Below are 26,788 nucleotides of genomic sequence, written 5' to 3'. Positions count from 1 at the left end.
CTGTCTATTCTGCGGCGCTATAATGTAAAATGATTCCAAACTGTTTTGATTCCAAACTGCTGACGTCAAATTTACGTAACCACCGACGCAAGCATCGGGCGGTGACCCAGAGCGTTGTCTGAACAACCCAATCAAACACTCTCCTCGTTTATAGGAGGTCACCTTTTTTCGCTTTGAAAACCAATAACATTGTCTACACTCAGCGGTTTTTCTTATCTGATTGGCTGACAAGAGGCGAGGAGCATGCTCTAGTCGAGAGGGTTTGGATGGGGCCGAGCCAGCACAGTGAAAATAGATAACCGCATGAAGAGGGTGGTGCCGGCTTCTCCGATTGGTCCGCTTCGCCTTACCTAGCTTGCGGTGGCTGCTAGAAAATCGCGGCAGCGTGCAACGGAAGGATAAGAATGCCGCTAAAACGGATCCTCAGCAAGGAAGAGTTGGTAGAGCGATGTCGTATGCATGCTCAAAGTGTTCGATAACGTTTTACTGCTAAGCAAAAAGGTTTATCATGCGCAAATAAATACATGCTCACCGGCAGGTGCGAGTAGCGAGGGCGTGAGCGATCGGCGGGCAGCCATCTTCTATTCCTTTAGGAATGGGGCAGTCTGTGGCTATTCAAAAAATTGTCAGTTTTGTTCGGCATATTAATGCATTTTTTTCGCGTACACGTCAGTTTGACGTGGTGAGTTTTCGCGGTTTTTGAGGTCGCGTGACAGACAGGCAAAGTAGGCGTAGCCAGAAAACATTGGACCAATAGCTGAGGGCTAATGGTGAAAAGGCGTCGAATCAGGAATGATTATTTTTCTTTTGTGGGGGTTTAATCATGCATAATCAGTGTGTACACGTTGTATCAGATGGGGAGCTATCGCGGTTTTCGTGACGTCTCCTGACAGACAGGCGAAGTTGGGAGTCGCCCGAAAATGTTTTGACCTATCGTGGAGGCTGAGTGCAGAAATTGGAATCAAAATAGTTTGGAATCATTTTACGTTATAGCGCCCCTGCAAAGCTTCTTCTTTCCTGGGGTCTTACGTGCCAAAACCAGTTCTGATTATGAGGCACCCCATAGTGGAGGGCGCCGGATTAATTTTGACCACCTGGGGTTCTTTAACGTGCACTATAACACAAGCACACGGGCGTTTTTGCGTTTTTCCTTCATCGATATGCGGCCGCGACAGCCGGGATTCGATCCCGCGACCTTGTGCTGAGAAGCGCAACGCCTTAGCTGACTGAGCCACCGTGGTGGGTATGCGAAGCTTCAGCGCAGGGTGCCTATCTATACCCAAGCACAAGCTCATGAAACGCACGCGAACAAAAAGCGTGCCTTCAAAACAACGCGGCCGCACAAGGAAGCAGGAAGACGAAGCAGCGGCAGCACGCGCCTTGCCGCCGAGGCTGGGACCACATTCCGCAGCACCCCCTACGACGGCGCCGACCGAGCTGTAACCGAGCCGAACATAATCTGGACGCGAGCGGGCGGCGGTTTCGCGCGCGTTGTGGGAAGAGTGTCAGAACCTCTCTTACTTATTCTTACACCGTGGTCTTGGCCTTCTTGGCGCTTTCCTGCTTTCTGTCTGCGGAAATAAGTTGATAGCAGTCGCTACCAACTACACGACTCGGTACGCGATCACTCGGGTGCTTCCAGCCAGCTGTGCAACCGACGTTGCCGACTTCCTGCTCGAAGACGTTATACTTCACCACGGCGCTCCTCGGCAGCTCCTCACCGACCGGGGCCGCTATTTCATATCGAAGGCTGTCGAGGACAACTTGCACTGCTGCGCTACAAAACACAAGCTCACAACGGCGTACCACCCCCAGACCAACGGCCTCTCAGAGCGTCCTAATAGCACTATCAAAGACATGCTTGTTATGTATGTTTCTGACGACCATCATGACTGAGACGCCACTCGGCCCTTCGTATATTTGCCTATTATTCCTTCCGACATGACTGCCTGTTTTTCTCCGTTTTATCTCTTGTACGGAAGAAATCCCACGCTGCTATTTGACACACTGCTTCCCGCCGTTCTTGACTCGTCGTTAGAATACGCCATGACGCGATCTTCCGAGCTGTCGAGGCCCACCAGTTTGCACGCCTGCACCTTACCGCTTCGCAAGAAAAGCAACGATGATTTTATGATGACCGCCAGCGCGATGCCCATTTCAACCCTGGTGATATGGTCCTTCTCTGGACACCGTCACGGCGAGTTGGCCTTTGCGAAACGTTGATTTCGCCTTACTCTGGTGCGCACCGGGTATTGCCTCAAGTGACCGACGTCGTATATGAAATCACGCCCCTCGATTCCACCGTGTCTCGACCTTCCACCGACGTCGTCCACGTCACATGCCTTAAGCAATACCACTCGGACGATCTAGCAAGCACCGGGACAGCGCCTTTGCCGCCGGGAGTCATGTTACCAAGCAATGCTCCAGACAACGCTGAGGACAATAAAGAAGACGACGACGCTCTCTGGTTTTGCATCGTATGTGTCTTGTATGTCAGTGGGCGCTTTGTAAATATTCTGTAAATATAATTTGAACCTCTCTTTCACCGTACCAATATCTTCGACTCACGAATTATAAAATAGGCATGGTGGTAGCCGCAGTTACGAATAGAATCTTTCAGAATTTAATGTTTCGCCTATATGTTGCTGATGTGAATCCATTTTGCCACGCCAGGGCTGGCCGTAGGCGCCGTATCATTCCCAGATTGATGCTTGTCATCAGTGGCGTAGCGTTCTCATTTTCCGGAGGCGCCACCCAGACGGCGTCACCCGGGATAGGGGCTGGGAGGGGTCTTGCGTATAAGCCGAACTAACTGTGCATTGAGGAAGGCACACAAAATAAATCTGTCATTGTTGTGATCAAAAGGTGTTAATGTAATTTACAGGATTCCTAAATTTGCAAAACAAATTTCTTGGTAACCTTTATTAGCAACACATAACTTCCCACAAAAAGAGAGTTGAACGATGCAGTAGATGTTTGCCTCGCTGTTAGTTATGCACTGGAGCTTGTTACCTGCTTTCTAAAGCACTTCACAAACACGAATAACAAAAGAAAAAGTAGGATCCGTTACAAACATCCATGACAGATAATGTAAAAAGGCTCAGAAGGTTTTGAACATGTTCTTGCAAAACTCACAAAGTCTTCGTGAATCTAAGACTTACTGATGGCTGTACGCAGGCTAATTAGTAATGACATACCTTGGACGCCGGTCAATCCTACTATGTGATAAGTTTACAGCAGCGTACATGTCCAGAACAAAATGCATCCGGTGATTGGGGACGCCTACAGTCTGCGGCTCAGGGGAGCGTCAGGTTCGGAGGGTGGTGGGTGAGAGCATCCTTGTGCCCCTAGTAATTGACGCATATGCTTGTCGAAGTATTTATTGCGATAGCAATTATATGGACACTCTAAAGCAGATTTCTGCCGTCGGCGTCGCAGTCGCCGTGAGGTTCCGTATGACGTCAACGGCGATGAAATCGTCGCCGCGCTTCGGACGCTGTATGTGCGAGTGTAAGGAAGCGAGGGACGCGCGCTTTCACGGGGAGCGAACGCACGTCGGAGAGCAAACGCGCGTTCTGCAGTGTGCTCCCTGAAGGGCTGCAGAATTAGCGTCTCTTTCCTCCTTTCCATATATAGAGAGCAAACACAACTTTTTCCGTCGCGCGAAAGGCTGTGGGGGGACAGGGGGGGATGGAGGGGAGGCGAAGTTTAGCAGCGGTGCCAAATACGTATTTATATAAAAACGCCGCGCGCGTTCGGTGCGGACGCGGGCAAAACGCCGACGGCGTCGACAACAGTTCTGCGCGTTGCTGGTGCTGCTGCATGTCCAAGTTTATACAGCTGATAAAACTACTATTTTTACTCCGTATAGCTCTCTACTAATTTGCTATCGCAATTGGTGCTTCGCCTTTCGGGTGAAACTGCGATAATTTTTATATCAGCCTTTCACATTCACATTAGCGGCAAAGGGTGATAAGTCCACTTGATGTATAGCATACAACCTCAAAAATCATATGTAGCTTATGTGCGTTGCGAGAATGTTATATTTCCTTATCTGTCAAAGCCCACCCAGTACCCAGTTGCCAATTGCTCAATTATCGCATCGGTCAAAATCAAGGTAAGGAGCGCTGTAGAGTTACGCCCTACTGTAATGACTTCTCGAAGCTGTAAAATAAGCGAAAGGCACAATATGTCAAGGGGAGAACTCATGTTAGGGTTCCTTTTGCAAGACTCGGGGCAGATAAGCGTGTTAGTGCGACACGGCAAAGAAGCGATGTAAGATTTGGAGACATACTACTTTTGAAAACGCTATAGAGACTGATTTTACATAATTGAACACAAAGTCGTGACGCCTATTTTACGGGAAGATTGAAGGACAACTGGGACTATTGTACTTGTCCATCAGGGTTCATAGAAGTAACTGGGTCAAAAGATGGGAGACGATAGCCCATTTGTCAGACGATAGCCCAACCTAACGCATGTCTCACAAGCGCCCACCTAGCACACAACCCTATTTCAGAATATATTAGCTTTATACTTCACCGAAAGTGTCTGAATGATGAGTATATAAATATATATATATATATATATATATATATATATATATATATATATATATATATATATATATATATATATTGTAATGACGAAGTTAGCACAAGCGTCGCTGTGGTCGCATGGCTGCTGAAGAGAGGAAGAGAAGGACGAACGGATCGGTGTCGCTGGTTTTGCCTCGCGCTGGCGTTTGGCTGGAACTGCTCGGGTGCTCTTTGAGCTGGACCTAACGCCAATAAACCCCATATCATTTGGTGGAAGTGCGGGGTATACTACCTATCCTACCAACTCGCCCTGGAACTCCGCAGCCGCACTCTGCCCTCCGCTACCCCCACGACCATGCCAGACGACGCCGGTGAGCGACCCACTTCGTCAACTGTGCAAGTCACCTGTGGTGCCGTTCGTGAACGAGACCCGGCTGTGTTCAGTGGCACCGCTGATACCGACGTCGAGGACTGGCTTTCGTCGTACGAACGGGTGAGCAACAACAACAAATGGGACGATCGGACAAAGCTCACCAAGGTTATTTTTTATCTTGCGGGTGTCGCCCACCTCTGGTTCCGCAACCATGAAGCAACCATTGCGACATGGAATGACTTTAAGACTGCATTCGCGGAAGTATTTGGCCGTCCTGCGGTGCGAAAGCTTCGCGCTGAACAGCGCCTTCGCCACCGAGCGCAACAGCCGGGCGAGACTTTCACTAGTTACATCGAGGACGTCATAGATCTCTGCAACCGCGTGAGCCGAACGATGACTGAGGAAGATAAGATTAAAGAACTCCTCAAGGGCATTGAAGACGATGCTTTTCAGATGCTCATGGCCAAGAATCCTACCACCGTTGCAGCCGTAGTCACATATTGCCAAAGCTTCGATGAATTACGCCGGCAACGAGCGCTCGCCCGCCAAACTGTTCCTCAAGTGGCCTCCCTTTCCAGTTTGGTGACTGCTCACGGACAGGCTGATGACGGGTCTCTCCTGCCTCAGATCAAAGCCTTCATTCGTGAAGAGGTGGCCCGCCAGCTCTCGCTGCTCCCTCTCACCCAGGAGCCTGTCCAACCTTTGTCCTCGGCCGTGCAGCAGGCCATCCGCGAGCAGGTTGCAGAGGCCCTTCCACCAGTCCAACAGATTGCTGCACCAGCTCAGATTGCGGCACCTTTGACGTACGCTGAAGTTGTGTCGCGTCCTCGACCAACGACACTCCCCTACTCGGCGCCGCCACCGCGCCCAGCGCTTCTCCCTGTCCCTCAAATGCCCCCTCAGTACTTCCGGCCACAAGATCCCTGGCGCACGCGGGACAATCGGCCGATATGCTTCTCGTGCGGTATCGCGGGACATGTGGCGCGCTTTTGTCGCCGTCGCCTGCCGCGTCAGGACGTCGTCGTTGAGCCACAGGTACCTGCATCCCACCAGCATGCTGATTCGAACCCATCGCCGAACTTCTGGACCGGTCGTCAGAACTTCAGCCCCCGTCGTTCACCATCACCGCGTCGCCGTTCGATATCGCCGATGCGTCGTCGCCCGCCTTCCAACGAGGGAAACTAAATGCTGCAGCTTCGGAGGCAAGAGCTGCACGCTTGTCGAAATGCCCAAGACCTCCGCTATCGCCGCAAAACATTATAGAAATACAGGTTGAAGGAGCCGCTACATTCGCACTCATCGACACGGGCGCTGCGGTTTCCGTCATACGTGAGACTCTTTGCCGTAATATTAGGAAGGTCACCACATCACTTTCTGGCCTTGTACTTCGTACTGCCACCACGGAGCCCGTCGAACCTTCAGCCGCATGCACCGCTAGGATCGTTATTCAGGACGTAGTTTACACAATTGAGTTCCTTGTTCTGCCTTCCTGCTCCCATGATGTCATCCTGGGATGGGACTTTCTGTCGCGCCACCGTGCCGTCATTGACTGTGCCCGTGCCGAAGTTGCTCTGTCTGTCGTTAACACCACTCTGCCTGCCGCCTCTCCCGCCCCCTTAAAGATTATTGTCGCCGCCGATACTGATCTGCCACCAAGCACTTCAACACCAGTCGCTTTGTTGTGTCCATCGGCGCCCGACGCCTCGGTACTGTTCACGCCTTCATCTGTTTTTCTTCACCGCAAATCTCTACCACTTCCATTCGCCGTTCTTGACGTAGCCGCTGGTACAACAATTATGCTAGTGGACAACCCGTTCCAATACCCGCTGACTCTGCTTCGCGACGAGTGCCTCGGCTGTGTCGAACCTATTGACATGTCGGAGTGTTTGGACGTGCCTGGCTCCTCTTCTGGCCTTTCGCTCGACGCCATGACACCATTTCCGAAAAGGTCCCGATTGGCTACCGAAGTCTTTGATTCATGCGTTGACACCAACCTTTCCCTCGAGCACCGCGAGCAACTCCTGTCTCTCCTAGATACTTTCCGTTCTTCGTTCGACTGTACGGTACACGCCTTGGGTCGTACGAACAGTGTTTCCCACCACATCGACACCGGGTCCCACTCTCCCCTCAGACAACGCCCCTATCGCGTTTCAGCGGCGGAGCGTCGTATAATCAGCGACCAAGTGAATGACATGCTCGAGCGTGGCGTCGTTCAACCATCCCAGAGTCCGTGGTCTTCTCCAGTTGTGCTAGTGCGAAAAAAAGATGGTTCTATTCGTTTCTGTGTCGATTACCGCCGCCTCAACAAAGTCACACGGAAGGACGTCTACCCTTTACCCCGCATTGATGATGCACTCGATTGTTTACAAGGCGCTGAGTACTTCTCGTCATTGGACCTACGATCTGGCTACTGGCAGGTTCCCATGGCCGAATGCGATCGACCGAAGACAGCGTTTGTCACCCCTGATGGGCTATATGAATTTACCGTCATGCCATTCGGGCTCTGTAATGCGCCCGCAACTTTCGAGCGCATGATGGACAACATACTTCGTGGTCTCAAATGGAACATTTGCCTATGCTACCTGGATGACATCGTCGTGTTTTCTTCAGACTTCTCGACGCACCTCTCACGTCTCCACCAAGTTTTGACATGTCTTAAGAACGCTGGTCTTCAGCTGAATATCAAAAAGTGTCGCTTTGCAGCTCGCACCTTGACTATCTTGGGCCACGTTGTGTCCAAAGACGGCGCCCTCCCTGATCCTGCGAAACTTCGAGCTGTCGCCGACTTCCCTAAGCCGACGTCACTGAAGACCCTCCGGAGCTTCATCGGCCTTTGTTCTTATTTTCGTCGCTTTGTGCGCAATTTCGCGACCGTTGTCGCACCTTTGACGCGACTTCTCACCGTTGGCACCGACATGTCTCACTGGTCTCGTGAATGTGATGACGCATTTCAGACGCTACGCCAGCTGCTCACAGCTCCTCCGATTCTCCGGCACTACGATCCCCGGGCGCCTACGGAGGTGCACACTGATGCAAGCGGCGTGGGCCTTGGTGCGGTGCTCGCGCAACGGAAGCCTGGCTATCACGAGTATGTTGTCGCCTACGCGAGCCGAACCCTCACAAAGGCCGAGGCCAACTATTCAACCACTGAGAAAGAGTGCCTGGCTATAGTCTGGGCTCTTGCCAAGTTCCGACCCTACCTTTATGGCCACCCGTTTTATGTCGTCATGGACCACCACGCTCTTTGCTGGTTGTCGACTTTGAAAGATCCCTCGGGCCGCCTCGGTCGGTGGGCCCTGCGGCTTCAAGAGTATGATATCCAAGTGGTCTACAGGTCTGGCCGCAAGCATTCTGACGCGGACGCCCTTTCTCGCTCTCCTCTACCCCCCGATACAGCGTCTCTCTCGGCACAGTACACCGCTATCTCAGCGCTCAACGTCGAGTCCATGCATTCGGAGCAACGGAAGGATCCGTGTATTGTTGCCCTTCTCGACCTTCTGTCGGATTCCACCGCCAATCAGCCCTCCCGCGCGCTCCGCCGTCAAGCCTCTCATTTTACCGTGCGAGACAACCTGCTCTACCGCCGCAACTATATACCGGGTGGTCGCAAGTGGCTTCTCGTAATACCTCGTCACATGCGCTCTGACATCTGCGCTGCTTTTCATGCCGACCCACAGAGTGCTCACGCAGGCGTGCTGAAAACTTACGCAAGGTTGCGCCAACGCTTCTACTGGCGCGGTATGTACAGCTTTGTCCTAAAGTATATCCGTGCTTGCGAAGCATGCCAACAACGCAAGATTCCTCCGCAACGCTCGACCGGCGCTCTTCAGCCTTTACCTTGCCCTGCGCGGCCTTTCGATAGGGTCGGCATCGACCTTTACGGCCCACTCCCATGCTCTACGTCTGGAAGCCGGTGGATAATCGTTGGTGTTGACCATCTCACCCGGTATGCTGAGACTGCCGCCCTTCCTGCCGCTACAGCACGTGAGGTTGCTTTCTTCATCCTGCGCAATTTCGTGCTTCGACATGGCGCTCCTCGAGAACTTCTCAGTGACAGAGGGCGTGTCTTTCTTTCCCAAGTGGTCGAAGCTCTGCTTGCCGAGTGCCACGTCGTCCACCGTACATCAACCGCGTACCATCCGCAAACCAATGGATTAACTGAGCGCTTCAATCGCACTCTTGGCGACATGCTCACTGCATACGTCGCGTCGGACCACTACAATTGGGACATGATTCTCCCTTTTGTCACCTACGCTTACAACACCGCGACTCAAGCAACCACAGGCTTTTCACCATTCTTTTTATTGTATGGACGAGAACCCTCGTGCACGCTCGATACAGTATTGCCATACCACCCTGACGCCTCTGAATATCGACCCATATCAGAAGTAGCCAGGTACGCTGAAGAATGCCGCCAACTTGCCCGTACCTTCACGACGGAAGGTCAAGCCCACCAGCGGAATCGACATGACACCGACCTGAGCTCTACCACTTTCCGTGTCGGCTCCCTCGTCTGGTTGTGGATTCCGCCTCACGTTCCCGGTATTTCGTCTAAGCTGCTGGCTCAATACCACGGACCCTACCGGATCGTCGCCTGTACATCTCCTGTAAACTATGTGGTCGAACCTCTCACGCTGTCTGACGATCTGCGGCGTCGTGGTCGCGAGACTGTGCACGTCAGCCGGCTTAAACCGTATTACGATCCCTCTATCGTGTCGTCACCGTGAGTCGCCAGGATGGCTAGTCTTCTCTCGTGGGGCCATTGTAATGACGAAGTTAGCACAAGCGTCGCTGTGGTCGCATGGCTGCTGAAGAGAGGAAGAGAAGGACGAACGGATCGGTGTCGCTGGTTTTGCCTCGCGCTGGCGTTTGGCTGGAACTGCTCGGGTGCTCTTTGAGCTGGACCTAACGCCAATAAACCCCATATCAATATATATATACATAGGAATCAGGTATTATAGACCGATAACGTACAACACAACCCCCACTTTGTAGAGATTGTGCTTAAATAACAGGTACCACTTTTCATCACCGAGAGACTGGCAACAGGACTGGCCTTCCAGAGATTGGTGGACTCGCGTACGCACACGAGCACTGACGGTCACAGACTGAGGGCTGCGAATTCATCTGGCTTCTACATTTCACATTATCGCACCAACCTGAATACTTGCTTGCGAATTTATGTAACTCAATAGGCATTTCGCAGACATTTTTGCTAGATGTTTGCTGCAGGGTCAATAGTGGCGCTTCCTTAATAAGCGTCATGTTAAATCCTTCCATACTGATGCTGATTGTGCAACGCGCATAAATTCGCGCATGATTGGCTTCCCTACTGGATTGTGCAAAAGCAAGAAATTATATTGCTGTTAATACTAACGGCTAACAAACAATTTTTGACCTACGTTCATGGAAGGAAGAGAAGCAGGCTATGGCTGCCGAAGATACCTCGTGAGAGGTTAGGCCCACATGCATGCAATAAAGCCTGTACGGATTCTTAGGTGGTGCCAAGTCTTCTCTGCTAGCAGCGTTGCCTATGTGTGTACTTACGCGTACACTTGTCATTATGCCTTCATATCAGTCACAAGGGTGTCTGAGATATTTACACTAGGGTCAGTACGCAGCCGTAACAATGTCTGGCCCTGCAGTGCATATTTCACCTTCGCATCACCAAAAAGAACACTGCAGTGGTGTCTTAAAGACAATGCATAAGCAGCATAACTAACGCTTCGCCTTTGTATAGCACTCTAGAAAACTCGACAGTACATTCGAAATTCCAATCATTATTACAAGCGAAATCTGCGTCTTTTGAAGACTTCGCCTTTTTTCATTCTGTAACGCGCGAGATTTTATCCGTCAGCCCTTCCCTTGTTGTCAGGCGGCCGCTCTCGTGATGCAAGGAGAAGGCAAGATGACCATACCTTTCCTAACAAGAGCAACCATCGAATGATTTTCACCGCCAGTAGTGACAGCGTTCCAAGCTAAAAATGAACACGCACATACACACGAATGCACGCACGCATACGTACATTCGCACAGACAGACACACGCGCATGGACACTTGAAGCCTCGAACCTTCACTAAACATAATGTCACGAGCCATGGCAAAGACAAAGACGTTGTAGTGGGGCTGGGTCAGAGGAAACGATTACCTCATCCAGATAACAAAGACAGGTTGACCATTTCAGACCACGTAGAAGAGTGTCCATCATGCGTTCAAAAGTTGCAGGAGCATTACACAACCCAAAAGGCATAACCTTAAATTGGTAGAGGCCGTCGGGTGTGATGAATGCGGTCTTCTCGCACTCGCGCTCATCGACGGCAATTTGCCAGTATCCCGAGCGGAGGTCTAGCGACGAGAAATATTTGGCACCATGGAGGCAGTCGAGCGCATCATCAATTCGTGGAAGAGGATACACATCAATACACATCCTTCTTCGTTACCCGATTGAGATGGCGATAATCGACGCAAAACCGCCAGCTGTTGTCCTTCTTTTTCACAAGCACTACAGGGCGGCTAGAAGGGGCTAGAAGAAGGCTCTATCACATGTTTATCAAGCATTTATCAACCTCCTTTTGGATGACTTGGCGCTCAGAGTGAGACACTCGGTAAGGGTGCTTGTGAAGGGGGCTGGCGTCTCCAGTGTCGGGGCTGGCGTCTCCGGTAATTAAATACCCCGCACCTCCACCAAAAAGATGTTACGGGGAGTATTTAACTAGCGGTAAACGGCTAGCGCTTGTCTAGTCAAGACTGCACAGAGCGCACAGGTTCCAGCAGGTTTCAGCCTGACAGAAGAGTCTCTGACCCAGCCCAACTACAACGTCTTTGTCTTTGCCATGGCTCGTGACAGTATTATTCATCCCTCTAATTAAGAATTATCTTCATAACCATTGCTATAAAAGCGTATAAGTTACAGTGTAGGGACTGTAATATCGGCAGCAGCCAGGGAAAACATTATTTGAAATTTCAACAGCCGCGTAAAGAGGTTTATCTTTACTACAATACACAGCCTGGCAAGCCAATAGGCGCGAAATGGTTGTATTAACTGGCGTCGGGGACAACATGCACCTCGCGGATGCCATTTAAAAGAAAGACAGGAAGCCGAAGTGTTGAAAAGCCGAACTTAGAGGAAGAGCACAAAAAATATCTCGCCTAGTCGCCTAGAGAGAGTACTACTTTACCTACACTTAACACCACCCGTCTTGTCTCCCGTAAAAAAAAAATCCTCTAGCTTTCTTTTTCCTGACAGGAACCGTGCTGTAGGAAATTCCGTGACATAAATTCCGAATATTACATTCTAAATTACTTGTACAATTTACTTAGCCTATACAATTTCCACACAAGAACAGAAAATTCAGGCCACGTATGCTCACTGCATCCATTCAACAGCGCATTACCTAGGAGCTTCCGTCGAAGCTGCAAGAGTAACCGCACTTGATGTCCTTCCGTTTAGCTGATAGCTCAATGTTCGAGCCTGAGGGGGGCACTGACTGCCATTTGTCTACACTGCAATAAATCGACACAGAAAACCAGCGCTTTTTGCTAACAGCTGGGAAGAGCTCTCGTCGAGCGAAGCAGGTGGCGCGTCGGTATGGGGTCGCTTCGTTCTGCCTCGCTCAGACCGACGGGGTGTCGCTAAGCTGCAAAGTGGGCGAGGAAGAGAACCAGTTGTGACACGTAATTCTGCTGCGGGTAACAATTGCCGAAGGCTGACTTGATTGTTTTGCTCTTTGAGGCGAGGAGCTAGAGAATATGGCACATGTTATTCTCGGTTATTGGGACATCCGAGGCCTCGCTCAGTCTATCCGCTACCTGCTGGCCTATGCCGAAGTCCCCTACGAGGACAAAAGGTAAGACCCCTTTCTGTTTGCTTATCTTCACAGTTGCACTAAAAAAGTAAGGAGAGAGGATGAAAAAAAAATCACGTGAGACAGGTGGTACCTATGCGATTTCCTTTCTGTGTGCATGCATTTCTTTGAAAAACAAAAAGGACTGCTTTTCTGCTTCATGCAAAAATTTTATCCATTGTCTCGCGCCTGTGATGCACAAGGCTATTTAGTCCGTGATTTGCCGCTGCATTGAAACATTCATGCATTGCTTATGAATCAGTTATACTGTTTACTCAGTGCTGTATGCCATTTTCAGTGTAATAAAATGAAATGAAATAGGTGGTCGGCATACAGCTTGTTCATTGTGAACTTTTGCTACGTAAAGGACAGCTCGATACAATGCATCTGGACAGGGGAAATTTTTCCTAGAAAAAAGCATGTGACTGACCATGTGCAAAGCACAATCCGTGCAAATCCGGTCCTATGTTCACAATGGAAAGCTGGCTGCACAGATAAGTAGCCTAAAGAAAGGACGCAACCTTTGGGAGTAGTTGTGATTAAGGGCGCTAGATGGCCCTGTTGGTTCCGTTTCACGTGGTTTGAATTCATGAAAATTCCAGATGCAGCATCGTTATCAGATTGTTCTGAGTGGCTACTGTAGGCGTGCTGGCGCCGTTCGTCTCGTCACCCATCTTTGGGCATACTCTGCGAGAAAAGTTTCCAGTGCTTTATATTTGGGGGTACCCTCCTTGTGCTCCTTGACGCACCTGCTGAAATTTATGCTCAACAGTAAACACCGATTCACAATCAAATGACTGAATCCTGTAGGCCACGCGAGGAAAACTTGCCCGAAGGAGTGGGTCGTTCACAGTCATCAGGTGACGTTTGAGCGTCCTTGCTGTCACGTGCCCTTTCTGTACCCAGGCTTCGCACTTTTCATATTTCGCAGTTAGAAAGATGAACCGACAACACTGACACATACCGCTGGCACTAACCTGAAGGTATCATTTGAAAACAACACAATTATTAGGACCAAACCCGCAAGAACGATACCGACTTCAGCGCACGCCGAACACTGTGGGAAGTTGAAAATAAAGAAAATCTCCATATTATTCGCTTCCGACCATTAACTCTGCTTTTCGAATGACTGAACTACAATTTTTACAAAACCCAGCGCACCGTAGCGGTTTTGAGCTAACTTCTGTGGCATTGTTTCTCACCACATGTTTTGAATGGTTGACAATATTGAAACCCATGCCAGGGACCATGCATGTGCTCACGTGTGCCGAGATTAGGGACCAAATTCACACATCTTTTTGGTCGCTAGTATTGTTTGACACTCGCAGGTCACTTTCGCTCATATAATGTACCATTGCTTGGTCTTACTCTTAGACATAATTCTTGCGTAGAAAACGTTTTTAAAAGTGTGGTCGCACAAGACTAACATCTTTCAAGTCAATTAGCACGATCGAACGCGATCACTGGCTCAAATGTTCATCGGTGAGCGACAATATATACCAAGGTAAGTAACCGCATAGCTTATAAAACAAAATACCAAGCCCAGTACACAACATCACACTTGAACTCACGTGCACTTTCAAATTTACAGAATCCTCCATGGAGTCATAACAACCTAGAGAAACCTACCATCATGCTGAACGAAGGCATACCAACGTACGAAGTCAATTTACGACTTAAGTACTCTTAGAGTCACAATAAAGAAGATCTAGAGTCATTTACGTTTACAGTATTGACAGCGATGGACTGCCTCCTGCGAGGCGCTATTGACCGTCAAGTACCCTTAGGCACTTTATCCAGGATGGTACGTGTCCTCCAAATGGTTGAGTTTATCCAGTACAATACCATTTAGATTGGGCCACGGCGTAGTGAAAGATACTAAAGCGTTTTTTTTTCTCCGGAGCACAATAAATTATTTGTAATGTGTTCGCCATCGCCATAATGCTATCGTCGTCGTCGTCCTCGCTTCGCTGCTTTTGTCATACAGGTTCGCGGTGCGCACATGATGCCCCGCCTTAGGCAAACACGTTGCACACCCTTCAGGTAAAGCTCTCCAGAAACTGAAACGACGCTTGACTGTGAGCTACCTGCAAAATCTCTCACATAACAATTCCCGCTATGCGTGATTTCCGCAAGTATTTAAAATCACGGTGTTATCTTTTGTCAGCTTGCCTACTTCATTAGTAATGTTAAATCATTATTTACCCCATTACGCGAAAATTCGGCCGCGGCGTTGGCGGCGTGACCGAGTGATGGTACCAGAAATGGCCGACGGCGCAAAGTGTAAAAACACGTAAGAAATGCTCGGATTGGCGGTGAATTATTCAGGAGAACCCTGTAAACAAAGTAACTTAATGGCTTTGAAATAAAAATTTCGTGCGTTTCGGTCTGGACGCCACGGCAGCTCCACGGTTCTGGCTTTCCAAAGGTCTGCCTAGGGCGTGCGTGATTGCACATGTCACGTCGCAGCCATCTTGCTGACTAAAGTTTCACCAAAGGTACTACAATGCTTCCGCATTCCCACGCGTAATAAGTCTTAAGTGTCTTTGCCGAATTTTTGTTCCCTCAAAACTGTTTAAATATTTGGTGATTTGAACCTAATACTTACTGGCAATACATTTTATTTCCCGCCACAATTTCAGCTCATTCTTTTAAACCGCAATCTTTCACTATGAAAATAAGGTGTTACCTTCAGAATTTGACGAACGTATGCATTCGTGCGGAATAATTTCCAACGTTTCTTATTAAAATGAGCTGATGTGGAGAATCAAATCAGCGCTTATGTGGGAGTTAAAGTTGAATATTTAAGTTCCTGCTCGGCACTCAAGTTCTACTCTAATCAACCGTTATAAACTATTAAATGGGCTGAGCGTGTCGCCGGTGAGCAGAGCTCATTCGACGGATTGCGTAGAGCGGTGCGCAGAAGGATGTAAATTTTTTTTTGAAGCGAAAGCTTCAGTACGCTACCTCGGGCAGCCATCGGGGACTCAACAGTTTTCACCTTGTGAGCTAGAGGTCAAACCACAAGAGAGCATTTAGGCGCATTTACAGTCCGACGTTATCGGTGTGTGTGTGTGTGTGTGTGTGTGCGTGCGTGCGTGCGTCTATGCGACTGAGTGTGTGTGTGTGTGCGCGCGTGCGTGCGTGCGTGCGTGCGTGCGTGCGGGCGCGCGTCATCAGACGTCGGGCTCGTCGGAGCGCGTTGGCCGCGCGTCCGGTTACGTTGGCGGCGCCAGTACGTCGAACCATCGGTCGAACTGTAGCCGCTGTTGTTCTCGCCAACGTGGCATAAAGTGTGCGCGCGTTCACGCTACGTCGGCTTTACTGATCAGCGGAGTGTCTTCATAGGCATAAAAATGACAAATAAACACTGTATTCATTGCAAACATGTCTGTATATCATTGCGAAACCACAGCTCGGCGGCCACAGCTCGACAATGAGCCTAGCCAGGGCCGTGAAGCTTTCGCTATCAGCCAGGGTTAACCAAAGCTAAACCACACCTATTTTTTGCGGTGGGGGCAACACAAGGCAAAGATATTTATAAAAATATTCAACGGAAATTCCACTTTTGGGGCTCTATCATTAATGGTGCTAAAACCCTCCAAAATCACAAGCGGTATGTGTGCAACGTTCGCAGTGCACACTACGCACACCAGTAAATGAAAACCTAATAGGCAAGCTTGCCCATCGCTTGAACAGAGTGCATCACCATGGACAGGCAAACATGATCTTGCGTCGCAGTTCCGGCTCTTCCAAACTAGCTAGCAAAATCAGCGCAACTAGAAAGTGATGACCCGCCAACATCACGCCACTGCTTACTTTTAATTTGATAAATATGACAGCTATCAAAAAAGAAAGGAAACGGGCGCCCAGCGCTAAAGAGCTGATGTATTCGGATTTCAATATGTTTCATGAAAAACAACCGACGCGCGTGACCTATATTATCTGTCACATGTAACACCCTGCCGTATGTGCGAGGTGTACACAGGTAATTTCAGTGGGTAGCAGAATACAGTTCAGGACGCAACTGTATGCTTATTGGCGGGATTAAAGAGTATTAGCTTTCTTTTTTACATGTTACAGTGATACGTGTTGTGAGATGCTCTGCATATGCACGTTTTATAGCGCAAATATAATGAGCTTTAGAATAGCATTCGCAACCAAATGTGAACGCATTAGGTACGAAAATAGTGTTGTCTTCTCAGCGCATGCTTCGTATTAATGCGTTTCTTCAGTTTACGTACGCTCTATCACCCTATATTACTTGGCGGGTTTAACGTGCGCAACGCCTACGTACACGAAGGAATAGCGCAGTGAAACATGGCGGCTTGCATGGCTCGTGCTTCAACCTGAATTCTCGTGACGGCTATACTCTCAATATTGTTTAGAGACACCAACTCATAAAATGAATTTTCGGTACCTCTAAACTCACGTGAAACGATAGTTATGAGCACATAGTGCCGTCGATGTCTGCGATTGTTCGCTGATTTCGTAGGCCTAGCGAGGTGAGAAGTCATAGAAACGAAAGGATTAGGGTGGCCAGAATGCGGAGGTGTCAAGAGCGCACCGTGTTTCCAGTGGCAAAGGTGGCTCCTCGTTGCACGCACGCCGCTAGGTCTGAACGCGGCGCTGCCGCTCCCGGCGTGCTCGCCGTTCTCTGCCATGCGTGGCGGCGTAGTTCATTTGAATTTGTTTGCTTTTATTCAAGAGCGGAGAATATAAAGTTCTGCCAGTCATTACACCTAACACGCAAGCCATTTCTACCAAATGTGAACTCGCTGTCATATATAGCTGTTTTAGCACTCTGGGAAACATTTCTGTAATGGTCATATATGACTTTCTGGTTGTATTTCTATGTAGTAATTTACTACAGAGTGATTAGCTGACAACTTCGACACCTAGTGTACGCATCCCGCATAAGACGTTCCAGATTCTTTCAATATTTTACACTTTGTGATACGTTCAGTTCCTTCAACATCTTAGACTGCCTGCCTGGTTCGTAGTAAACGCTTGTACAGTTTTGGAACGCTTGTATAAGTCATTTGATGCAAATTTAGTGTTAACATTTTACATATTAAGCTTTCGGTACACGTAACCAACAGTACGCCCCCCATTGCTACCCTCTTTCGATCTTTCGGGAAGTGGGTCGAAAATCGACCCCCGCACTTGGAAGTGTGCCTGCCCGCGTCGTCCCTCCTTAAAAGCTCGATAAATGACGTCGTTCTTTTTGTACACCGTGATAATTTTATACAACGTTTTCTAGCATTTTTCGCAGCACTAGCAGCTTCGGTGTACTGCTTTGAGGGACACGTCTGGCGCGCCGCTGAAGACATCAGCGCCCCGCGGCAGGCACGCGTCTTGGAGCAAGCCGACGGCGCTCATTGGTGGTGTGACAGCGCTGGATTGGTGTCACATATAGACTGTAAAATAATTTACACCCCTAAGGATTTTTAGAGTGTCTATAACTAGCCCCCTAGCACGCTTGAAAAAGCTGGTTTTATAGGGAATTAACCCTTATGATGGTTGTTCTAATTTGTAATAACACCATATGCCTCGAGGGAGTCCTGAAGAACATATTACCTTTTGACCTATGGTGTGTAATGGTGTGATCAGGAATATATTACCCTTTCACCTATGGGATGTAAGGCTGTGATGATAATTATATTAGCCCGTGCTATGAGGGTGTTGAATCATGGCGTGCTGTAGCAGGTACATGTGCACTTCATTGCATGTTTTGGACGTCTACTGTCAGGCTAACACACAGGAATGTTAGGCAGGGTGTGCATATTATCCGTGTATTGGCCATCGTCATCGTCATTGGCCTCCTTTTATTTATGGCGCACTCAGGTGCATGCGCATCTGCCTCGTTCCTCGTGCTGCTTGCTGCGAGGTTAGCAAAACAGAAAAGTAAAATATAGCTCCTTCTGCTCCTGCTATCGTCCTGAACGGTTCCTTGTTCTTTCGCTCGCCGACTCACGCATAGTTATTGTGAACCTAATCTCGGTCGCTATAACGTGGTGACCCGGACGTGATCGCAAGGCGAGCACCACATCATGGAAGGGACCATGAACGACAGATCGGCGATCGGCGCAGAGGGCACCGCCACGGGGCAGATTCACCTGCTATCATTTGTGGTCACAGAATCTCGCAGCCTGGTTACACACGTGGATGCCAGCTTCACTCGTCGGCGCATTACTTCGTAACAAGCGAAGTTCTACCACGCTGTCTCCGCACTCTCAACGGAGGTGGTTGCGGAGTTCTACGACGTTGTGGACGCGCCCCACGAAACCACCCCTATGACCACTTTAAAACAACGGTGCTACACCGCACATCTCTGCCTGTGCACAGGCGTCCTCAGCAGCTTCTCAACGAAGGGGAGCTTGGTGACCGGTGCCCGTCGGAACTTCTACGTCGCATGCGGCGCCTTCTCAGTGACAGTAGGCTGGAAGCAAACAGCCCGCTGCTGCGAGAACTGTTCCTTCAGCCCCTGCCGCAGATTGTGGTTATAGCCCTTGGCTACCACACCAGACGACCTGTCCCTCGACAAGCTGGCGAAGCTGGTCAATCGCGTCATTGACTATTCAGCAAGAGGTACTGTGGTGACGGCATCTACCATTCCACTGTCGCAACTGGAAGACCGGCAGTCTTGCCTTAAGAAACGGATCGATGACCTTGCCGAGACTGTTAGTGCATCGTCATCTGTTAGTGCACCGTCCCACCCTCGTCGACGAGACTGCAATTCTCATTCCAGATTGTCTCCTAGGTCTAACTCTCGTTGAAGTCCTCGTGGCCACGTATACTGCTAGTACCACAGTAACTTCGGTGCCAGCGCACGTCAGTGCCGTTCCCCTTGCGGCTGGTAGGGAAACATACACAGAGCCACTGATGGCGGCCAGTTACTCTTGCCGTACGACAAGCCGCCTGTTCTACGTCGCTCACAGAATTGCCGGACATGTATTTCTCTTGGACACAGGTGCAGAGGTCAGTGTCGTTCCTGCGGTGTGACTAGGCTGGCAGCGCATTCACAAAACTGCGCCCCTTTAAGCAGCCAAGAGCTCTGCTATCAACACATATGGCCAGCGCTCTCTTACCATCGACTTGGGTATCCGACGCACCTTCCCTAGGGTATTCGGCGTTGCAGACCTACGCATGGCCATATTGGGTGCTGATTTTCTGACCCACTTGACCAGTATGCCCATACAAAGCATCCTCACACCTACGACATTAACCACTGGCACGGCGCCTCAGATACCATCAGCTATGTACGCCTCAATTCTGTCAGACTTACTAGCTATCATGAAACCTTCCTACCTTGAGCTGCCAGTACGTCACAACGAAACGCATCCCGTTGTCACAACTGGCCCTTCAGTGTTTTGCCGACCAAGACGCCTCGCTGGGGACCGCCTTGCCATCGCCAAAAGAGAATTCAACCACATGCAGCCACTGTGCATCATCCGTCCTTCGTCGAGCAGTTGGTCGTCTGCTCTCCACATGGTCCCCAAGCGTGACCCTGGGGAATGGCGCCCGTGCGGCGACTACCATGCCCTCAACGCGCGCACCGTCCCGGATCGCTATCCCCTCCCCCACATTCACGACTTCTCTACCAACCTAGCGGGAGTGGTGATATTCAGCAAGATAGATTTGGTAAAGGCCTACCAACAGATTCCGGTTGAGCCAGCGGACATCTCCAAGACTGCAATTGTAACAGCATTCGGGCTTTTCGAGTACGTTCGCATGTCGTTCGCGTTGAGAAATGCTGCTCAGACGTTCCAGAGGTTCATCAACGAGGTAACCCGGGGTCTCCCTTTCGTATTTGTATATCTCGATGACCTCCTGGTGGCTAGTGTTTTCCCCGAACAGCATTGCGACCATTTGCGCCTGCTATTTTCTAGGCTCCAGGAAGACGGCCTTCTCATCAACCCCGCAAAGTGCGTCTCGACAACATTGAGTTTTCTCTTACCGACGTAACGGCACTTACCATGTCCATACTACCACGTGCCACCCATCGGTCAATGAAATGTTCGAATGCCTTCATTGTCAACTGAAAGCCGCCTTGATGGCTCGCCAGTCTCGTGCTTCTTGGGCTGAAGACCTTCCTCTCGCCCGGGTTGGCGTGCGCTCGTCTTTCAAGGAGGACCTCGGCTGCACAACTGCAGAGTTGGTCAATGGCAAAACGTTGCGTATGCCTGGATAATTTTTCGCGCCAGCTACTTTCGCCACGCCCGATTCGGACAGTTTCGTTCAACAGCTCCGTTTTCTCTTTACACGCCTGCGTCTTTGCCCTAGCCGGGATGCATCGTCGACTGGCTTTTTTGTCAGCAAGGGCATGAGTACAGCGAGCCACGTTTTCGTCCGGCGTAAAGGCATCCCACCATCCCTTACGCCTTCCTACGGCGACCGTTTCAAGGTGCTCAGCCGCACAGAAAAAAAACTGTCACCATCGAGCTCAACGGACGTGAAGAAGTCGTCGCTATCGACAGGCTCAAACCCGCATACCTGGCGACCTCGCCAGCATTATGCGCTTTCGACCACTTTACCACAGCGGAAACAAATGTTTTAGCCGACCGCCCGAAACCAAACGCCGTTTCTTGGGCGCCCATGCATCTATGCGCTTCTCTTAAAAGGGGGGGGGGGGGGGAGCCCTCTAGCAGCCATCGTCATCTTCATCGGCCGCCTTTTATTTATGGCGCGCTCAGGTGATTGTGCTTGCACATGTCCCTCGTTCCTTGTGCTGCGTGCTGCGAGGTTAGCAAAATAGAAGAGGAGGAGGAGGAATAAACGTTTAATTTCGAAACAGTATGCCGGTTGGGATACTCTAGGTGGGAGGTCTCCTCATTCCAGGAACCCTCTGGCCTTCACTGCCTCCTTGGCCCTGGCGACGAGGCGTCGTTATTGTTCCAGGTCCTCGGAGACGAGGTTGGCCTCCCACGTTTCGATGAGGTCTTCGGTTTCTTGTCTGGTGTTACACTCGTTTGGTGATGGCGATGCGTCTGTTTGCAGGTGCCATGAGCACTCAAGGATCGGGTGCGCCAAGGTGTCCGGTACGCCGCAAATGGAACAAAGATATCCTTGTAGTGTCGGGTAGATTCTCTGCATGAGTATGCCGTGGGTGTAAGTGTTACTTTGCAGCCTTCTGAGTGTGGTGATTTCTTCTTTGTTTAATTTTGAGTGAGTTGGTGGGTAAACCCTGCGTTCCAGCCGGTGATGTTGAAAGATCACTGAGTATTTGATAGGTACGGTCTCTGCCCCTGTTGACGCTGGCCGGGCGTCTCGAGAGAAGGAAGGGTTGGCGCGGCACGCATGATCGCGGGCCGCGGCGTGTGCCGCTCAGGGCGTAAACGTTTCTTTGCGGGTATTTGGCTGCAGTCGGTGCACCTGGCGTCCGGATCTTGTCTGTGTCTTCGCCGTATGGTATCCACTCGGGCTTGTCTTCTTTCCTTGTGGTACGTGGGGTGCATGTTTCGTGGAATTGGTGCTATGCACAGGGATTCACGGATGTTCGGCGGAATTCTTTCTTTTAGGTCTGTTGCGGCTATGAAGGTTTCGCTGTAGCTTAGCCGTTGGATCACTGATCTTCCGGTGGACGTGAGCTTTTGTCGTTGTAATTGACGGGCTTTGTGAGCTTCAGCTAAATCTTTCCAGGTGTTGTGTACGCTCATCTCGAGAAGTCTCGTAGTCGAAGCCGTGGATGGGAGCCTCAGGGCGATTTTAATGGCTTTGCGTATTATAATGTTAAGTTTTTCAACCTCTGCATTCCTCAGCGCGAGGTAGGGCGTGCCGTAGGTTATTCGACTGCTGAGGAGTGCTTGCATCACGCGTAGCGTGTCTCGTTCTTTAAGAGCACTTCTATGGCTTGCAACTCTCCTGACTAGATGCGTGAGTTGTGACATTGTTCGCTGTAGTCGCGGGAGGGTGGCCGCTCCGGAACCGTCTTTGTGGATGTGTAGCCCTACAACTCATAGGGTTTCCACTTTAGGGATTGGCGTTTCATTAAGGGTGACACTGGGATCAAGTTAGTGGTCTGCCTCTCGTTCTTGACTTGTGGACGAGGTGTTCCGACTTTTCGGGAGCACAGCGGAGGCCGCATTTTTGCAAGTAGCTCTCGATAGTATTTACTGTTTCCTGTAGGCGTGTTTCTTGCGTTCCGGTGTTCGAGGCCCTTGTCCATAACGTGATATCATCTGCATAAAAAGCGTGTCGTAGGTCTGGTATGGCGTCGAGGAGGCTGGGTAGTTTAATAACGGTGACGTTGAAAAGCAACGGTGATATGAGCGACCCTTGCGGCGTGCCTTTGCTCGGTAGTTGGAAGCTGTTGCTGCAGAGGTTGTTTATTCCCACTGTTGCCGTGCGGTCCATGAGGAAATTCCTGCCATAGTGGTATGTCCGCGACCCGCAGCCCAGGTCTTCAAGGTTGCAGAGGATAGCTTCGTGATTCAAGTTGTCAAAAGCTCCCTTTACGTCGATGGCTAAGATCGGGGATTTGCTTCGGGTGCTCAGGTGGTTCATTAGGTATTTCTTGAGTAGAAGGAAGACGTCTTGCGTTGGCAGGTTCTGCCTGAATCCGAACACAGTGCTCGGAAAATATCCGTTCTCTTCGAGGTATGGGGTTAGCCGGTTGTTTATCATATGCTATAAAAGTTTCCCTACACACGAGGTAAGCGAAATTTGGTCTAAGTTCTCGATGCTGAGGTCTTTGTTTGGTTTGGGGAGCATGGTGATCTCGGAATGCTTTCAGGCAGCCGGTGGCTCTCGTTTCTCCCAACATGCATTGAAGTACTGGAGTAAGGCTGCGGTGGCCTGCTGCGGAAGGTTCCGGAGATGCTTGTTTGATGATACGAACTTTGCCCGGGCTGGTGTTTCTTGTGAGCGTCGCTAGTGCTGCAGAGAGTTCATCCTGCGTAAAGGGTTGGTCAAGTTCGTGGGTTCGTTTCCCATCGTAAACTTTGCCTTGTGCCGTCGTATTACCGGGTGGATAGCCGTACAGCTTCTTAATTTCTCGAAGTAGGTTCTCTTCCGATTCGGCGTGGTTGTGCTCGAGCCTACAGAGGTGCTGTCGCTGGTGCGTCTTTGTAGGGTCATTGTTGAGAAGGGCGCGCAGGAGGTGCCACTTCGTCTTTGTGTTCAATGTTCCCTGGAATTTGTCGCAGAATTCGAGCCAGTTAGGTGTTCTTAATTTCTCCGCGTATGCCTGCGCTTGCTCGTTGAGGAGGGCGATTCGCTTCTTCAATTTCTTGTTTAGCTTCTGTCTTTTGCATCTCTTGAGGAGAGCTCTTCTGGCTTCCCAGAGGTGAAGGAGGTGCGTATCAACAGCTGGCGCGACTTCATTCAGCTGTATTCCCTTGTGGCGATCCGCCGTATTGAGGAGTTTCTTGAGCCAGTCGTCTATGTTCTCGATGGTGGTCTCAACACTTAGCCCGTCTTTGAATAACTTCCACTACGTTACCCGGGCCATTCCAATCCTGGCGAGCTTGCGAGTGTGGGCCACTATCAGTTGCAGGATGTGGTGGTCGCTACCCAGCGTTTCAGGGAGTCGGCTCCATTCTGCCCAGGGCACGTTTAGCGTGGTTGTGAGGTCTGGGTATGTGTCTCCGGAGGCACTATTGCCAATCCTCGTGGTTTGGAGTGGGTCATTCCACATGGTGAGTCTGTGATGTTGTGCAGTGTCGTGTACTCGGACTCCTTTCTTCGTGGTGGTCTGGTATCCCCATGCCGTGTGTGGGGCGTTGAAGTCCCCAACCACAACGAGTTGATGACCGTCGGTGCGTTTATTAATTTCTCGGAAATAGAAGAAAAATAAAATAAAATGAGGCAACAGATAGCCAGTGGTCCTCTCCGGGGCTCCAATGGCTGGCTCCTCAGGACCTTAATAAAGTTATATGTCTGTCTGTTTGTCTGCTCCTGCAATCGGCCTGAACGGTTCCGTGTTCTTTCGCTCGCCGACTCACGCATTGTTATAGTGGACCTAACCTCGGTCCCTATAATAGGTAAAGTGTTTCCAAATGCAGGGCATAACAACTTAGGGCAAAAACATGTAATCACATGTAAGTGCTGTGCCTGAAATGGTCACATTTACAACAGATACATAAAGATTGACGGCACGGAGGGTCATTTATTCTAGCCTCCTCCTGTGCAATTTTAGCCCTCTAACTAAGCCTTGTATGTGGTGACGAATCTTCTGCCCGTGCAACGTCGAAGAATAGTCACATCTAAAACCATATTTTAGGGCACAGGTGAGGCTGGTGATGTCTTTGTGTAGCTTGATTCCAATGTGCAAGTAGGAGCCGTCATAGATGAAGCCATTTGATGTCAGGAAAAGTACATGCAACATAACAAGTAGGGCTTCTCTGCATCACTCACTTTAATATTTCAAGGTCCCACGAAGACAAGTATAAAGAGAACACATGCCCAGATAGTGCTTACTTCCAAAAATTGTTATAAGGACCCCATATAGCATTTATTAATACCACATTATAAATATAGGAGAGGCAGGCTACATGATTATATTACAGCAATAGCACTGGACAGTGTTACAGTGTTTTTGTTTACTACATATGAACAAAAAGTACAATTTAACATGTAGGCAAATAAACATGCTCGTTTTCAGCACAATCAATCGCTTACAAATATATCAATTCTTTCTTGCGCAATAAGGTCACAAGGAGAAGCCACGTCAGCTCATTGCAACTTTTTCCAACAAGCAAGACTTATTTAGCACCACTGCAAAAAAAGTGTTCGTGAAAAGCAGTTTTGTAGGAAACTAACATAACGAAAACACTTAGACACTACTGTCCACACAGTGTAAGAAACTACGCATATGAAAAGACAGGGCTCAGACTGTCATCGCTGCTTTGTTGCTTTCTGTCGTAGTGATGTTAGGTTTTTAAATTAACTTCACAGATGTGCTCTCGATCATTTGGTTGTCACGGTGGTTGCTCTGCAAATGCTTATCAAGTATGATTCCCTTAAAAATCTGTTATACAGAAATGTTAGTTGAACGCATTAATTTGAATATGACTTGAAGCAGCGTGAAGAAGACGAGGACAAGAATCGAAAACAAACACAAGACGAGTGCTGTACTACGAACTGGAAATCTTATTGAAGGAACAACCAGCTTTTAAGATGTAAAAAAATACAAAAAAAAGTTGAAAGGCATGCGTACTGCCTCCAAGTAGAGGTGCGTACATAGAAAATTTGTTAGTCTGAGTGACTCTGCGCTTACACATTAATGTCCGGCTTTGGTGATGTAAGCTTCTACTAATTATCTTTACTATTTCCTCTTTGCATGCTTCAAAAATCTAGTGTTACCGAACAATTGGGTACATGTGCATTTATTGCAATGCGCTGCTAAATGGCTACCATACCTGTTTTTTACAATGTTTTTATGCTGCCTAGCTGTATCACTAAAGCATTGCTCGGTCTGGGCTGTGTACACTCGTCCGCATTTTAATGGTCTCTTGTAAACGACGACAGGGTTGCACTTGGTGAATTTTTTATCGTGATTTGTGGTGCATTGCTGCCGTTTCCAATTTTTCAAAGCATTGCATAACTTCGAGAGTTTGCAGGGAGTGGAAAACACTAGGTTTATCTGGTGCCTGTCGGCCACTTTCCTAAGATTATGAGACAACTTGCGAACATATGGTGTTACGTGAAAAGGTATCTTCTTTTTTCTGCTTTTTGATTTTTCTTTCTGAGCGCTTCATTTTTTGCAGGAGTGTTTCACACACAGCTGTCATGACAACAGATGGGTAGCTGGCTGTTTTATGGCGTTCTATCTGCCTTAAGAGGCTGTTTTTCATTTGGCGCTCACAGGACTTGTTCGTTGCGGCTTGAATACATGAGATGGCTATACCCCTTTCCACGAGTTTGGAATGGGCGTATTATGGGAAAGCAAGCCTTTCTTTAACGTGGGTTCATACGCCCAGCAAACGCGTTGATATGATACAATGAAATATTAATATCCAAGAATTCAAAGCTATTATTATTTGGCATTTGAAAGGTGAAGTGCAGTCCCCCACCGTGCATACTAAAAATT

The 26,788-nt window shown here is 49.4% G+C and overlaps 1 protein-coding gene across 1 annotated transcript in view; it reads left to right on the top strand.

Moving 5' to 3' along the window:
• The first annotated feature begins 12,212 nt into the window (after window positions 1-12,212).
• Window positions 12,213-26,788, top strand: part of LOC125947394 (glutathione S-transferase Mu 2-like) — a 68,221-nt gene continuing 53,645 nt past the window's right edge. Inside the window, exon 1 of the mRNA XM_049672042.1 lies at window positions 12,213-12,759. Coding sequence (XP_049527999.1) covers window positions 12,662-12,759 — 98 coding nt within the window. The 5' untranslated portion in view covers window positions 12,213-12,661. The remainder of the gene's footprint in view (window positions 12,760-26,788) is intronic.

This window comes from Dermacentor silvarum, chromosome 8, assembly GCF_013339745.2.
Source record: "Dermacentor silvarum isolate Dsil-2018 chromosome 8, BIME_Dsil_1.4, whole genome shotgun sequence".
Classification (NCBI taxonomy): domain Eukaryota; kingdom Metazoa; phylum Arthropoda; class Arachnida; order Ixodida; family Ixodidae; genus Dermacentor; species Dermacentor silvarum.
Note: the sequence above shows the minus strand (reverse complement) of the source record. Positions and strands in the feature narration are given on the sequence as shown.